At 41.3% G+C, this 16,799-nt stretch overlaps 1 protein-coding gene across 2 annotated transcripts; it reads right to left on the reverse strand.

Moving 5' to 3' along the window:
• Positions 1–396: 396 nt before the first annotated feature.
• Positions 397–15,606, reverse strand: DDX24 (DEAD-box helicase 24). Of its 2 annotated transcripts, none has more exons than XM_080618745.1 (9): positions 15,472–15,606; positions 14,334–15,084; positions 11,142–11,519; positions 9,330–9,483; positions 8,403–8,918; positions 6,234–6,309; positions 5,480–5,668; positions 3,389–3,518; positions 397–1,580 (listed from the first exon to the last, which is right to left on the reverse strand). In XM_080618745.1, the coding sequence occupies exons 2-9, from the start codon at positions 15,058–15,060 to the stop codon at positions 1,345–1,347; spliced, it is 2,406 nt and encodes an 801-aa protein (XP_080474871.1). In that variant the 5' UTR covers positions 15,061–15,084; positions 15,472–15,606; the 3' UTR covers positions 397–1,344. The 2 variants fall into 2 exon arrangements, with proteins under 2 accessions (XP_080474871.1, XP_080474872.1); XM_080618746.1 differs by having other exon boundaries at positions 397–1,576; positions 3,385–3,518.
• Positions 15,607–16,799: the final 1,193 nt, after the last annotated feature.

The raw sequence follows: 16,799 nt of genomic DNA on the forward strand, positions 1-16,799 counted from the left end.
AAGGAAGCAACAGAAAAGCCCTCCAGAGATAGGAGGTTGGAGGGGGCTTAATTACTTACATAGATGAAAGAGTAAAGGCTTTGCCGTTCTCACATAACCAGCAAGCGGTTGGAGGGGGCACTCAATGCCACAGATTTTTTTTTCACTAGCTGAGTAAATTGGCGCCTCCTATCCTGGCAGCAACACTGGTTCTATACTGTGTGACATGCAAAATCTCTGCTCAATCTAGAGCTCACAGCTGAAGGTTCCCTGTGCTCCCATCAGCACAGATCCCACTGCTATTTCTTACCTTTTGGGTGCTTTTCCCCCTCCCCTTGCCTGCTAAGCGCTGCAGACATCTGCTACAAGGAATTTAGAAATCTCAAGTGACTGAAAACAGACACAGTCTTTGGGTTTTATAGCAGATATATTTTAACAAAAATTAAAAATATACTTTTCTGACATATTTTTAAAAGTATGTTTTAAAAATTATTTGCTCAGGTCAGGTAAAATGGTTTACTAGCATAATTCTTAGGAAGCACTCTTCAGAAGTGACATTTCACAACATCTGTCCCACTCAAGCAAAGGTTCTAATGTGTTTTCAAATACAAACTCCAGATATTAATTAATAAAATACTGAGTAGCAACATTTATTCCTCAAAAATCTATACATCTCCCAAGGTCAGTCCTGGCCCATTGTCACCTTGACTTTTTTTGCACATTCTAAAACATATTAACACAGGACTAATGGAATTAGATCCAGTGGAGAACAGAACAGAGAAATACTATCAGAGGAGAAAGAAAATTGGAAGAGATTTCCATAACCACAATTATAGACTTGCTGGTAACATTGCCTATATTTGCTGCTTTTCTCACTGAACTGGCTGCAGTAAAAGCCAAACCTCCCACTAATACCAGCTCAGGCTGTACTTGGACTGTACACAGCCTATCTTCCCCTGTCCTTTAAGGACATTAAAATTCAGATCAAGTTCTGTTTAAACCAAGTTTAAAATCTAAATCAAGTATGCCGACAGGGAACTTTACCCAGTAGCTTTTACCCATCTCACAAAAGGGAGTAATAACCAGTTATTTCAAAACAAATTAACTACTATTAATACACAAAGGAAGAAAAAAAAATCAGTAAAAAGAAAAAAAGAAAATAAGATTCAAGACAAGATTCAACTTAACTACCAGCATGTTAACAGAGCCCTTTAAGTCAAAATTTTGCTTTGTGCCTGCACAACCAAGACACAGGCAACATCCTCTGATACTACGTGTCTTTTAGCTGAGTTCCTCCATAAGCACTGACAGTCTTGATAAGGATTGTCCTTGCTTCCATCACACTAAGTGATCTCACTCAGTTACCTAATTTAATTTTATTGATTTCTTCTTCTTGGCTTGTTGTTTGGACACGGTACCCAGAGCAGATTCTGAAATGCTCACTGACGTCTGAGGCAGAAGGAGTTTTCCAGACTGTGTTGGGTACTTGGTTTTCATAAGAACTTTAAACAGTGGCTGGGACAATGTATGTTTTAATTGTTTTTTCATCCCCTTCAACATCTTTTGCTTCTGGCTTTCTTCTTCCTCGCTAGTTTTTCTTCCTTTGGGCAGAAAAGAAAGACACAGAATGTTACAACAAGAGAAGAACTTGCATTGGCCTCTTTCACCAGGCTTTTGTAATGCTATAGTGAGATGATAATCTCATCTTCCTCTAACAAGGTCACAACTCCCATACAGTCTCCCAGTCATCTGTGACTTTCAGATCACCAAGGCTGTCCACAAGATAACATCAAGAAGAATCCTGACTACTGAGCAACTATAGCCCACGTACTATTCTACTAAATCATTCAGTGGACTCTCAACCCTGAATAGAATCAGGAACAAAAGGAAAGGGGGTCCAGAATACAAGGTGTTAACCCAGAGCTTCTACCCCAGGCAGAAGCTTCTTCTGTGTATTTTGTTAGTTTATGCAGCCTCATTTCAGCATCTGTAAAACAGGAAGCCCTTTCCTCCTTATACATGAACGCCAACGAAGTGTTCAGATTTAATAACATAGGAGAAAGAAGGGCACAGAAGAGATTTGAGAGTTAATAGGGTCAGAAGCTTGAACTGGAGAAATAAATGAAATCAAGGTTGCTGTTAAGTAAATTGAAAGGACATTACTAAATCCTTTGTAACAGCATAAGAGGCATTTACTTTATGGGAGGAATGACTGTGATTTTAATTGGTCTCCAACAAACAGCAGAAGAATTAGAGAATGAATACATTTTGAAGCACGAATATGGCAAGATTCTGTGTGGCAATTACAAAGTGCTTCACTTGAGAGCCATAACTTACTTGGACTGGATGTGCTGCTTCGAAACTCATTCCAAAGCACAGCACACTCAGATTATGTCAAAACAAGACAGCAGAGTGCTAATTATCTGAGAGTGCTCCTGAACAATTTGGACTGAGACAATCAGTGTTTGCTTGCAAAGTGGTTGAGAACAAGCTAGTCCAGCCACGAATAAAGAAAAAAATTAATCTGAACATGCTTCAAAATTAAGGCATCTGCATATTTAGCAGCTAACACATTAGAGACACCTTAAGCTGAAGTGGCCCAGGCAGCACCCCTATTCAGCATGCTTTCAAAGAATTGGTAAGAAATCATACCTTCAGCTCCTAAAACTTGAATACAATGTGGCATTTTACAGTGCATCTAAGCATTGCAAAACTTCATGGCACTGAACTAATAGGCACCTCTAGCTACACAGAGCTATTTTGTGCAGCCCTATTCTGAGAGAATGCACAGCGGGCATTCTCTCAGGCACAGACTTCCAAACATTTCATTTTTAAAATGTAAGAAATTATTTATTTCTATAACACCACCAAAAACCTCAGCAATTTGAATCTAAGTATTGGCTGTTTAGCTCACACAGCTCAACCTAAGTAAGGCTCACACAATTTTGGTGTTAGCTAGCACTTCCTGGGTGTTCCCACACAGAGCTGTCAGGCTCCTGTCCTGCTGCCTGACTACAGGGGGCTGACACAGATAAACAGAAGTAGAGAAACAGCTTTTTCTTTGACGCAGAGGGGACAAAACTCAAGCAGATAGTTCTGGGCTCTTAGATTACTCTAAAACGTTTGCCAGAAACTAAATGGTTCTTGTCCTATGACATGTGGACTTGTCTGCAGCTTGCCAGAATTGTCACACCTCACTCCCTCAGCTCCAGCACTACCTACTGCACAATCAACCTGGAAATACCAGCATCACTATGTTCTAAGTAATGACAGTCCTTTCCTTCCCCTTCTGCCCTGCAGGTTTTAAGAATTTCTCTGCCATGGTGCAGCTGCTTCTGAACACCAGTTCTGTCAGAGCACCTGAGCCACATAGGTTTATATCTATAAACAAGCAAAAATTTCCACTTGCCCATAAGCATGTCATCATCAAGATCAACCTCAAGAGCCTCTGCAGCTTGCTGGAGCCAGGAGTTGTGTTGCTTTGCCCGACTGTTGAAAAATTCGGCCTTCTCAATCTGCCGTGCCAAATTCACCCGCTCCTGCAAAAAAAGTACATTTTAGACACTGTGATCAGGTTTAAATGTGGGGCACTTCAGCAGAATCAGTGCTTGACAGCATGCATTACAATGCAACCGAGATGCAGAGAAACACTTCTGTTCCCTATTGATATTCCAAGCCGATGCCTCACATAATAGACCATTTGCTGAAGCATTCTCCTTCAGTTCCATGATAGAATCTGACTTCTAAAACATATCAACTACTAAACATGCCAAAATGTTAACTTCTCCTTCTTTAAATGGAAACATTACAAACACTTCAGAGAGATAAAGGACAAACCATGATTCAGACATTTTCCAAGGTACGTGGTGCACCTTATAGTAAAGTTACTAGTCTCAGGAGTAAAGGGCAGCCACTACCTTCATCCCACTGTGAAGAAGCTCGCTCCTGCCACCCATATGGAAGAAGGTACTCCTGTTTTCAGAAATGCCCCTGGATCTTGTTTAAGCACAGGACAAAATGTCCTGTCCTTCCCAGCTGCACACAGATGGAACAAAGATGTCCAGCAAACCTAACCTGACCTGCACCCTTCCAGCTGGGCCAAGCTGTCTTAGATCTAATTCGTTATGGAAAGAAAATCTGCACTGACAATGAATAATAATCAACACATCAGCAAGTTCTGTGTCTTGGAACATGCCTCTGGATACACAAAACAAACCCTGTGCTGGACACCCTGACCACCAGTACTGAATAGTCTGGTGCTACAAGGTAACTGCACCAGCTAGAACTGCCAGATAATTAAGAAGTAGAGAGAGAGAGGAAATTAAATGTGCAGTGAGCTAATAAAATAAATCAGTCACATCTTCTTAGACCATTACAAGAAATTTTAAACAGTTTTTCCATGTCTGTAAAACTTGAGTTCTCTTTCAGTCTTTCCTCTACCATGTTTCACCAATTCTATTCCTCTCAAGTGTGAAATCCCTTCAGACTTTTCCTGAACTTGAAGGGAGGAAAGCAGAACCAGGGAATGAGCATGCCAAAGGGACACGCATAAAGACCCAGCAGCACTAGCTGTCCCAACTACAATGGCTTTGTGACTAAGGCCAGGGCAAAGCGTAAATGAGACCTGACCCATATGAAGGGCCTAGAAGGCTGAAATCCTGTAATTACAATTACAGGCATCTTTTCTGGGGAGAGGAGCACTACTACATGTAGGAGAGATCGTGAGATGGTGGCAGGAAAATTTGAGTGTGGAAACAGTATCTATTTACTCATTAATTGACAGAGCATGATAGGAGCCAAGAACTACTCATCAAGAAACACAGAAGGGACCTCTGAAGAAACACTAAAAACAACAGATTTCTTTCAGTAACCAGAAACTTTTGGTGGGTGGAGGGGGCAGATGGAGGAGGAGATGGAAGAAAAAAATAATTATCAAATTCTCTTCGTTACAAGAGGAAAAACATGAGACTGTGGAAGCATTTCTTTGATTTCTTCCTCTTTCAGAAAGCTGCATCTCCTGAAAGATTCATGCTAAATACTGTTTTGATGGGGTTCAGTAGCCTCACAATATAGGAACTTCTAAAAACAGCAGACAACTCACTTATCAACTGAGAAGAGGTAGATGAAGACCACTGAAGATCCTTGGACCTGCTACTGTTCTCTAGTCTAACACTTAACAGAGCCATCCTAGCACCTGAGCCACAAATCATACTTCCTTCCCTGTTCTCTTTTTGGGAACCTAGTCAGGAGAAGCTCTATGTATCAACATGCAAGAAAACTGTAAGTGATATTTATGTGTGAACACCTTTCTTCGGCCAGTTATTGAAATCATAAATATTGTTTAAAATAAAGATAAAATGTGATTAACTTCATTTTCAAATCCAGGCCCTGAAGAGTAAATTTCATCTGAAATCTGGAAAGAATGTGATGGGCAATGCAAACATATATTATAAGTAAGCAAGCAACTACTCAGGCTGCAAAGAGACTGTTGTTTCTTTACCTTGATAGAAGTCATGCACTTGGTTTCAACTGGGAAAAATGGCAGTTCTTCACTTTTCTCCAATGTCTTATAAATTTTCTTAAAATTGATCAAGTCATCAGGGCCAATCAGCAGTAGGCTGAGGCCTTCATTGGCAGCTCGGGCTGTTCTGCCGCTTCGGTGTACGTACAGCTCAGAAGTACGAGGGACCTGCAAGTATTCAGAAAATACCATGAAGCTCACCATGGAAAACTAGCAGCAACCTAGTGTGCTCTGGCCAAGAGGTTGCCACAGGATATTCTTTTTTATATACACATAGCACATTGCAAGTAACACAGCTGAAGGTAATATAAAAGATAATGTCTGGAGACACTTCCTGTTCTCTAGTCCACTATTCTTCCTTGCATAATCTTTTGTGAGTGTCTCCTAACTTCTGACCCTCTGTCATTTAATTTGCAAAAAATTGTATGTGTTTTCAAAGTTATTTGACACCTCTGTATATCAAAGTTAATCAAAAAGTGCATCATCAAAAAGCGCATCAAGAAGAATCATCTGTTATGTCATTCCTCATATATAATCACATCTTATATATAGTCAGTCACTGCAACAATGAGATCCTTAAGTAAAAAGCTCTAAGTACAGTTGAATTAATGATGATTAAATCTCTATACTTGAGACTATACACAGGACCAAGAATCACAGATTTAGTGTCCAGGATCAGCAAAATTTAATTACAAAACCAAAACAGTAAAAGCAAAAAAAAAAAAAACTTAACCTGGTAGTGGATGACATGCTGCACATTGGGAATATCAAGGCCACGAGCTGCAACATCTGTTGTCAGGAGGACACAGCTGAGAAAGTGATAAGATAACATTTAATGAACATAAAATTGAAGAGTAAACCATCTGCCAAGGAACATAAAATACAGCAACCTAGAATTCTGCCACAGCAATTTAAGGAACAGATTTGTACTATATCATCTGCTGGAAATACACTGTTTGTTTGGCCTTACAGAAAATAACACTCAGTATTATATCAGAGGCAGTCTTGAAACAGCAATTCTTAAAGTAAAACAAAAAAATGCAAATGCTACCTTCAGAAGGTCTATCCCGTTTACAATAAAGAAATTCACGACCTTGCTGCATCCTGTTTTCCCATGCTTTTATTCTCTCCCAATTCACAGGAACACTAGTGCATATCACTATTCAATGAGCTAACCCAACCATTTGGAAAGTGGATATGCTCCCCTTCATTACATTTTTCGGTGCTTGGCTCAGGCTGAGTTTAAAAATACCTTTAGCTTGACATGACATTACTATTAACAACACAGATGATCTTTTGGCAGTACAGTTTCACCAGTTGAGAATCACATTACTAACTTTATAATTAAGAGCTTTTGGGGGCTGAAATATCTTCTACCAAGTTGCATTCACGTAAGTTCTCTCAGAAAATTAAAACCTAGAATGACAAGGGGGGGATTCTGTTCTGACTACTCTTTCTCCTTACCCTAGAAATGAAGACCTAAAAAAATTAATGACCTTTTATATAAACAATCTACTACAGAGAAGGATGTCTCCTTAGAGTATGGAACAATTTGATTTTCAAAATCTCCCATCAACTGAAATGAGTTACTTGTAGGTGACAGGAATTTCTTAAGATTTTATGGCATCCAACTGTATACTCTATTGCTACAAGGTTCGAAGGAGAAATAAACTCAGAAAAATCTATGGCTTGCAATCTGCAAGATGCCATGATAGAAGGCCTCATAGATTTCTTCTTGCCTTGAAAACGTGCAGTCCCTGAAAATGCCCTATCTGGCCTAGACCAATGCTATCAATACTACATTTTGCCAAGGAATACTGCACATCTGTCACAGCAATTCAATTTCTGTTCTCCTTGCCTGAGTCTATTAAAAAGGTACAAATTCCCACACTCAGACAACATGCAGCACTTCACAGCAGGATTAAACTGAGGTGTCTGGATTATGGAAGTACTGAGACCACCAACCTCCTCCCAAAGGCCATTCCAAAGCCAGCAGGAAACAGTAACTCTTCAAATGGCAAGACAAGTCTGCACGGGCAAACCTGATTGCCTCCTGCTGCTGAAAGACATAACTGCCCCTTCTCTTGCATTGCTGCAGAATACCTTGACCCTCAGGAAGCTAATTCATCTAATTAACCCTGCAAAATCCCAACCCAGCAAAAAGTGGTTAGCTTTCTGATGGCTTAGTGGGATGAAATGACTTACAGAAGTATTCAAATGAGCTGCAGAGCTAGGGCACAGGGGCAGAGACATGTGTAGGATAGTTATACGAACATATGGCAGCAAATGGGGCAAGTGACAGCTCCTTCAGCAGCAATGAGCTGCCAGACCACAGGATAATTCAGGCTCCAAGAGACCTAAGGAGGTCTCTAGTCCGATTTCCTACTCAAAGCAGAATGAGCAATAAGGTTGGAAGAGGTTGCTCACGGCTTTATCCAAGCGAACCTTGAAAACCTCCAAGAACAAGTAGCCTGTCCCAATCCCTGACTGTCCTCACAGAAAAAAAGCTTTTTCTTATACCCAGAATCTGTTATTTTAACTTACACCCCTTATCTCTCACCCTGTTAATATACATCACTGTGAAGAGCCTGGCTCCATCTTCTGGATAATCTTCTTTTAAGGTATCTGAGGGCTGCCGTTAGGTCTTTTTCTCAGGTGATATACAAACCCTCAGCCTCTCACTCTTACAAAACCAGTGCTTCTTGACCATCCCTGGTGGCCTTCCACTGAACTTGCTCTAGTTCATCACCTCAACCATGCTACGAAACCTCATCCTTAATTGTTAATAACCTCGCTTCCCCAGTTACCTTCCCCAAGCTGCTCCTACTCTAACAGAGCTGTTTTCTTTCCCTGCTACCCTTTACATGATTTCCTCTACTATGAAGTAGAAAAATCAATTCACCTCTCTCGCTCAGCAAACCTTTCCAGGTTTTTCAGCCTTTGCTTTTGGTGCATGTTGGCGTGCAAAGGAAGAGGATCACAATTTAAGATTGTGAGGAGAGAACTCAGGCGTTTTACACAGTCTATGCTGTTCGCAAAGACCATGGTTCTTCCTGGATACTGGAGAAGAAAATAATACAGATAATAGTCCTTCTCATTTGTATTACAGTGGATTCTGGTTTCTGTCAGTGTCTCAACAGTAGCCTCTTTTCTTGTTAAGTCTATTACTTTGGGTTTGCCCTTTATTCCTATTTTTTCCATTAACAATTCTAGTTTGGTCTTCTTGTCCATCTTTTTAGCATTCTTCTTCTGTAAAACTCTTGTGGGAGTCTGATGGACTAAAGTCAAAGTGGCAGAAAAAACAAAAGTCTGTCGTTGAGGGTTATACTGTGAATCATTTAAGATTTCCAGCAACTGAGACAGCTCTAAGAAGTGACCTTTCTCAACCATTCTGTCTGCTTCATCAATCACAAGGCACCTGTCAAACAGAAAACATACAGTAAAAATCCACTTGTACAGATAAATACAAACCTGATATGCTTAAAATGAACTTTTTCCTGACGAATACATGAGGGAAGTTCTGCATCTAAAACCCAAAGAAACACCAGGTACACCAGAGTAGCTACAGTAGCCTTACACTTATTCTTTTTAAAAACAGGTTTTTAAAGGAAAAAGGGTGTTTTTGCTACTGGTTTTAATTGACATTTAATTGACATTTCTCATCAATTGACCCTCCATCCATATAACCACTGTGCATTTGAATAAAACACTCTGGCAAAGAAATACATAATCTTATGTAGTCTAAATTATTTAATCAGTTAGTAAACACAATCAGCATGCAGTGATGCCCAGTTCAGCATCCAGCAGTTAGTCTAAAAGGCACCGTTACCTGAGCTGCCGAAGATTTGAAAGATGTGGATGTCTCTCTTTAACTAACTCCCACAGGCGGCCTGGGGTTGCAATTACAATTTCTGGCTTTCGATTCAGCACACGTTCTTGCTTCTGTGCAGCCATGCCTCCAACTATAATTGCAGTCTTAATGCCTAGAACATGTAAATAACAGTTTTGATCTCAATAATTTATAAGTGAATGTCTTTACATCCATCCACCCAAAAGAATTATTTTAAGAAGTCTGCAATGCAACTTTCAGCAAGCATTTTGGCCAGGAAACTTCAGGGGTTTTATGTAACACTGAATGCACAGCAATGCCCTTAATTTTACAGAAAAATCCTCATTATAGTTGGATGCCAAAAATAGTTTTTCTTTTACTGTATCTATCTTCCAACAGCAGGAAGAATCACATATGCCCTCCATAGCTGTTAGCTTTGTTAACTCGTATTTCAGAATCTCATGTTTTGTCAATGATATCTGCATGAACAGGTATGTTCTTGTTGGGAATAACCAGCAGGCCCCTCCAAAACTAAGACCAAGAAATGCTTGCCTTGCTAGTAACTGCTCATTTGCTATGGAATAATCCTAACAAGAATGCTTCTGCCCAATTAATGATTTTCTGGACTGCATGGCAGCACAGACCCTAAGTTAGCTTTAATTAATTTGCTCAGGTACTAAAGGGAGTTTAGCTCTGGAAGCAGAGAGTCCACACATGGCTTATTTCACCCTATTTCTTCAAAGACTACATTGGCCCATGACAAACTCAATGCTAGTGTGCAAGATTCCTCCAGTACCCGAGGTACCACTGCTTTCTCTTCCTATTTCTTGTGGAACCCCATTCTTCCAGGTGGGGATTCTTTTTGAAGTGAATTTGAGACAATAAAGAAAGCCCTGGTTTCTATTTCTCTTCTGCTGCAGCAACTATACATCACTTGGTGAGCAGATTTTTATGCACAAATAGAACTGCTCCTATCAGAACCGTACTGACATATATTGAGGAGTTAAAATTACCCTTGCAATTGGCTGTAGACTGATGAGCACAGCAGGATGACACCAAAGGAAGATGTGCTTAAAAGCAGTTCATTGCACTACATATCCTCATCAATAATTACTACTATTGGAGAAGTAAGTAGGGAGTTGTTTCCCAATTATCCCTATCTTGAACAGTTTCACATCCTTACTCAGTCACTTAACAGATGTGCTGACCTCTGGTTTGGAAGGGAAAGGAACAGGATGGAATGTCTTTCATCAGGCCTGTTACCCAGCAAAATGCTGTGGCCTGACTGCTGCAGGAGGTAAGTCAGACAATCCAGCAATACCTTCCTATACACCCTTAAAATTTATGGCCATAATTTCTTTTTCTGATACACATAGGTAGATGAAAATGATATATATGGATATATCTGTATCTATTAGCTACATAGATCAAAATATCTGTCAAAAAGAAAATTATGATCTATATTTTTATATATATACAAATTAAATTATTTTTCATATATAACCTACATATCCAAAACCAGGACAAAGCTGTGGCTGAGTACTGATTCTGTGCTGCTAAATCACCAATTAATAGCTAGTTGAAAAAAGAAACAATTTAAAGCAAAATATCCCATATTAACTGTTTACTTCCACATGCAACATGAAGACTCTTAATGCATTTCTCAAATATCAGGGACTACAAACCCTAGCCTTGCAAAAGCCACCCCAATCTTATGATGTGGAAGAAAATTTGGCACACATTCTGGCTCAACACAAATGCTAAGATCCAAACCCAGCATAATCTGGGACATGACCCATGGGGTCTACATACCTGTAAACTTTGCAACTGCGTCAATGTGGTGTTTTACTTGTACAGCTAATTCTCTTGTGGGCGTAAGGACTAGTCCTAAAAGTGGCCTCTTCTTAGGGTAGTCAACAGTATGAGTCTCGACACCCAAATCAAATTCAAAATTTTCCAGCACCTTCACACAACCTGTTGTGAAAGATGCATCATTTTCATCTTCACCATCTTCAGCCTGCTGATGGGTTAGTTTTTCTGCTTCATTCTCATTTTCACAACTTGTTTCATCATTATGCTGATGGGAGTCTTTAGAAACACTGTCATTTCTGGTTGTTGAGCTATTTGATTTTTGCCACTGCAGCACAGAATGAATCATTGGAATTGCAAATGCAAGTGTTTTGCCGCTTCCTAAAAAACCAAACAAGAATAATAACACAGACCAACAAGTTATTTATTTGAAAAGATGAGAAAAGCAACAATTGCACACTGTTCTTAAAACATACAGTTCTAACAGACATACACTACTGATTTTCAGAAGACCAAAAACTTGGAGCAATAGCATCTTTCCCCCTGTTCTTTTTATAAGTCTTGAGGTCACCAACAGCATATTTCCTGGGGAACAGGTATTTTTCCAATCACTAGCAGGTCAGGCAGATTCATCTGCTCTCAAAGTGTTTTTTAAAAACTGCAGCTGCAGCCAAGGTATTTTTATGCCCGTAAGGAGACTATCATGCCCTAATTGACAGTTCCAATCCATGTTCTCCAAATAAGGGAATAGCAAATGAGGCCAAGGACAAACTACTTCAAGGATTCGCTTCCATCTTCAATTTACAGCACTGTGTTTACTACTTTCTAAGAAACTATATCTGGAAATACTCCACCATCTAATTTCCTGATCTCTCACCAGCTCACATTTTTGCAACCAAAACACATAAATCTGATCCAAAACAGATAATGCACTTTGGAGACAAGAGAGTTCTCAAATACAAAAATGCCCCCGACTTTAATTTCAGGGGTCCACTGTACCAAACTGTGAGTCGCATTCCTGCCACCTATTCCCTTCTGAACTGTCACTAATAAAGATATTAGGAGAAGCCTGGTAGCACATCCACCCCAGTTAAAGTTCTCATCAGTACCAGTTTGTCAGCCACAAAAGCAGCATCCAGAGCACAAGACACTATTATACCACTCCTGTAATAGGCAGGCCAGTGCTGGGAAGCAGTCCTCTGGAAATCTCAGTTCCTTAAGCATTGTTTGTCCATATCACAAACCCATAATGGTTTGCCAAATTTAGTAACGCAGGATTTTGCCTGTTTAGGGGAGAACCTTAATATTAGTTAATCCATAGCTAAGCCCAGTAGCAGAACACTGTTGATCTTGAATTAAATGCAATGCAATTTGGCTGGTGCAAATATCAGTACTGCACCCAGCTAGATTAGGGCTGTAATATTCAGAACTATTCTGCAGGCACTAGATTCACCCACAAATTAATCAAATAATCCCCTCACAGTGCACATTATCTTCACAACACACAGCTCACATACCATAGTCAGGCCTGCAAAACCAGGAGAAAAGTACATCTTAGCAACCCTCAGACACTACAGCTCAAGTTAATTCATGTTTTTAATGGTTTTAAATGGTAAGATTTTTACACAGATAAAATTGGGTTCCTTAACCAAAAACTTCACAAGTTCTACCTGGCAATGAACAGAACTGGGTATATCCACTTGCAGAAACAATGAGCCTTGATATTCCCCGCATCAGATCTTCACAGGAATCTACTGCCGTATACTGCGTGATACTGCCATATCAAAATCTTATCATTCTTCATGTTACTACCAAAAAGGGGACATGAATAGTTCTTTGACCTGTCATGTTTCTCTCTCAGGCCCAATGATATGGGAAGTGTTAGAATGTAGGGGGAGGAGGAAGGAGAAAGCCTGTCCCTGCTGCATCACTTCCTTACAGACAACTGTCCCAGTCTTCTCCCAAGTTTCTACAGGAACACCGATGACCCACTGGGCTCTCCAGAGAGAACCTGGCTTTCTCTCATGAAAGAAGAAAATAAATGAGCAAACCACAGTCCTACTGCCTCAGTGTTATGCAAAACTAGACAATAACAACACAACTTGCCACCACCCATTCTGCAGCTAGAGAGGGATTTGCTTTCCAGCAGTGCCCAAATGGCACTTTTTTGCACCACAAAAACACCATTTAAATTTTCAGTTCCATTTTCAAAAACTCTCCCTGCAGGCCTTTCTAATCCTATTAAAGTTAATAGCACCAGCCTAATTAAAATAAAAATGCAAATCACTGCATATCTGATTAGTTACTATACCTTCATGCTCATGAGTAGTAAATGGCTTTACAAGACAAGCAGTGAGATAAGGCAACTAGAACAGATGAAAAGGATGCAAAGGAAGCCTTTAAACCAAGGAGCTTCTAATTATGCTTCCTATTTTTAGGGGTTTTGAGAAAAAAAATGTTCCACTGCTAAAGACGACAAAACTTCAAAGGCACGAGCAGCAATGTAATGCTCTGAGACTTCACAGCAGCAAGTATAAAAGGAGCTGTAACAAATTTCACAAAGGCTAGCAATATTCAAAGACAAAGGCAGGAGCTTATCAGAAGATAGACATGAGACAGCACCTCTCTGTTACAGTTGTATACATTACAGGTATCAATGTAATACTTCAAGCACAAGCAGTGAGAAGGGCTGGTGACCACATACAGGGCAAGCCCAGAGGTAGAGCCTCTTTTGCTAAAATAAAGGCCTAGGCCACATTCACACCTAGCACTGTGCTCCAAGCTAGTACTGAGTCCTCTTCAGAGGAACCTACTCCTCTGCTTTGCCTTGGCACAGGTACATCTACAGAAGTTAGGCTGCTGGAAAAATGAACCCACCTGTTTTGTTAGTTCCCAAATGAGAAATAATTTGAGAAACAACACAAAAAGACTTCAGTCAAAAGCAAAAAATCTCATTGAGACTTCAAAGCTTTGCACGCTGTACTTGGTAAGATGGAAACTCCTGCATTTGTAAGTTACAAAGCTGTAATACTATACAATGAATCATTACTAATATGTTGGATACACAGAAGATACAAGCTTTTCTACATATAAATGCTGCTTCTGTTACATACGTAAACCTGTAACCATGAGCTGTGTTTAAAGAGGGGAGGTGGCAAGTTCCCAGCACATACAACTAGTGTAACAGATCTGTACCTGTTTCCGCAGCACCAAGAACATCCATATTATCCCGGATGGCAGAAGGCAAGGCTAAGGCCTGAATAGGAGTTGGAGCACTAAACCCCAGGTAGCTCAAGGCCCGCAACACTGGTTCAGGCACAAAGAGGTCTTTCCATGCAGACACATCTGCTTTGCAATCAGTTGAGGCAGATAAAACTTCTGTTGTCCAGTTTTTAACTTTTTTAGAAGTAGGTACTGATGGAAGAGCTTCCTGAGCTTGAGAAGCCTTATTTTTAGCTACTTTTTTCTTTTTCTTTTTCTTTGGAGCATCTTTCGCGCTTGACATACTATCTGTCAGATAGTCCTCATCATCTACCAATTTGATTATTTTGTTATGCTTTGCCTCTTTATCAACTGGCACATCAAATTCTGCTGCAGTAGTATCATCGCTTTCATCTGTTTTGCTTCTCAAATCTTTGGTTTTCTTCTTCTTTTTGGGAGGGATGACAGGTTCTTCTTCCTCCTCCTTATTACCTTCTTCTGAAACACTCTCAGCCTTTCTCTTCTCTTTTACTTTTCCCACTTCGGAAGAACTTACTTGCCTGTAGTCTGTAAGTTCCTCCAAACATACTATATTTCTAAACTCCTCTTCAGCAAATAGATTTGGGTCGATTTGCACAGTTTTCCATTTTCCTATTACTTCAATGCCTTTTTGTTTCAACTTAAAAGAAGATCTGAATCTCCCTCCTTTCCTGGCCTTCATTTTTATCTAAAAAAAACCCCAGACCTGAGGGTAAAAAGAAAGCAGGGAATCAGATCAAAAGAATGAGAATTACTCTGATGATACTCAAACAAATGAGAATGCAGGACATAGTTCAACTTCCCCTTCCCCCCCCCTTTTTTTTTTTTTTTTTTGAGCTATCATTGCTGTGAATGGCCTGACGAGTAAATACAGCCGGCTTCGCTCCTGGAACAGCTCTGGGGCCAGAGTAGAGGGATAAATCCCCACAGGCCGCAGAGCGCTCCCGCTCCTGTCTACCCCGGGCGACACCGGGCCCAGCCCGGCCTCCACCGCCGCACAGGGCACAACTCCGGGCACCTGCGGGAGGCCCGCGGGGCCCCACCGGCCTGCAACCCAGGGGCGAAAAGCTCCCCCACCACCCCCAGCGCTTACCGCGCTCTGCAGCCCCAGGACGGAGAGAGGGGGAGAAAAGAGGTAGCGGTCCCGCGGGACTCTGCCCACCACCGGCAGCTGCCCCTAACACCGCCACCCGCCGCGTGCACTCCCCAGCGCCGCCATTGCCACGTGACGTCACTCTGTGGCGCCACGAGTGTATTCCGGGCGGGACGGGCAGGAGGGGTTGGCGTGCGCATGCGCCCTGGGGACAGGCGGGGAGCTGCCCTTCTGAGGGAGGCCTGATTCGGTGTTCGTTGCGCCATGTGCTTGCTGGAGTTGTGTTGTTTGTGTGTGGGCTCTGTGGACTGGGAGCCGGCCTGCAGAGCTGAGGGCTCAAGGGCTAGCGCCTGCGGTAGCGGCGGGGTCTTGCGTCGCCGTCGCAGTCGCAGTCGCAGTCGGGGAGGGGAGGAGAGAGCCCCCGGGGGATGCGGGGCTGTCTGGCAGCCAGGTGGATCGGCTGTTGCCGTCCCTTACCGCAGAGGTTGGCCGGGGGTGGTGAGGGTGCTGAGGTGCGCCGTGTGGGCGCCAGTATCTGCTGTCTCTCTCAGGTAAAGCAGGTGTGCTGGTCATTGGTGAGGGTTGTTCTCAGGGAGGCCTTAGTTTAGGTGCCCTAATGTGGTCCCTAAGAGTGTTAAGACTCCCTCAACATTTGGCTGTATGATTGACCTTAACGAGACAAGCTTTCTAATATGTAAGCTACTAACGTGAAAAAATGAGGATATACCCTCTTCCTTCCAGGTTTTGCGTTATGACAGAGTAGCACCTGCTTGTTAGCACTACTATTAACATAACTTGTTACTGAAGCCTACGTTTTGAACAAAACAAACAGCAGGCTAGCTGTGGCTTGCATTCCCTTGGGCTAACAATGCAGATTGTGACAGCCACTTCACCAGCATGAAAACATAGCTTTTTTCCTAGTCAGGCACTGCCCTTACCTTTCACAAGAACCTTAGTAGCTATGGTGCTGTTCATGTAAATAATAATACTAAAGGGTAGAGTTGACATACTGCTGCAGCCCTGCAAAGAAGAAATAGGAAAATTTGTTTACCTTACTGCAAGTAAAGAATTTATTTCAGAATGTAATCACCATCTCTATAGAGTATTATTGTGTGCATAATACATTTCATTCCAGAAAGAATACATAAAGGGCCTCTTAAATTTCAACTCTGAAATTAGCAGCTAAGGTTGAATGTCATCAGCATTGCTCATTCAATAAAAAACTTGTTATTCGTGCTTGCCTATGTATTAATGTGTTCTTTATTATTCCCTATTCAGAAGACTCTTGTGGGTAAAGTAATAACATTTAGAGAGAAGTTGCAAACAGC

The sequence above is a fragment of the Psittacula echo genome (genome assembly GCF_963264785.1).
Source record: "Psittacula echo genome assembly, chromosome: 5".
Taxonomy (NCBI): Eukaryota; Metazoa; Chordata; class Aves; order Psittaciformes; family Psittacidae; genus Psittacula; species Psittacula echo.

Excerpts from the sequence above, each read along its gene's own strand:
- DDX24 (XM_080618745.1), bottom strand. The coding sequence starts at position 15,060 with ATGAAGGCCAGGAAAGGAGGGAGATTCAGATCTTCTTTTAAGTTGAAA. Across the intron at positions 6,310-8,402 it reads AGGTTTGCTGAGCGAGAGAG|CTGTGTCCTCCTGACAACAG; the intron begins GTGAATTGATTT and ends TCACTTTCTCAG. Across the intron at positions 5,669-6,233 it reads AGCATGTCATCCACTACCAG|GTCCCTCGTACTTCTGAGCT; the intron begins GTTAAGTTTTTT and ends GAATACTTGCAG.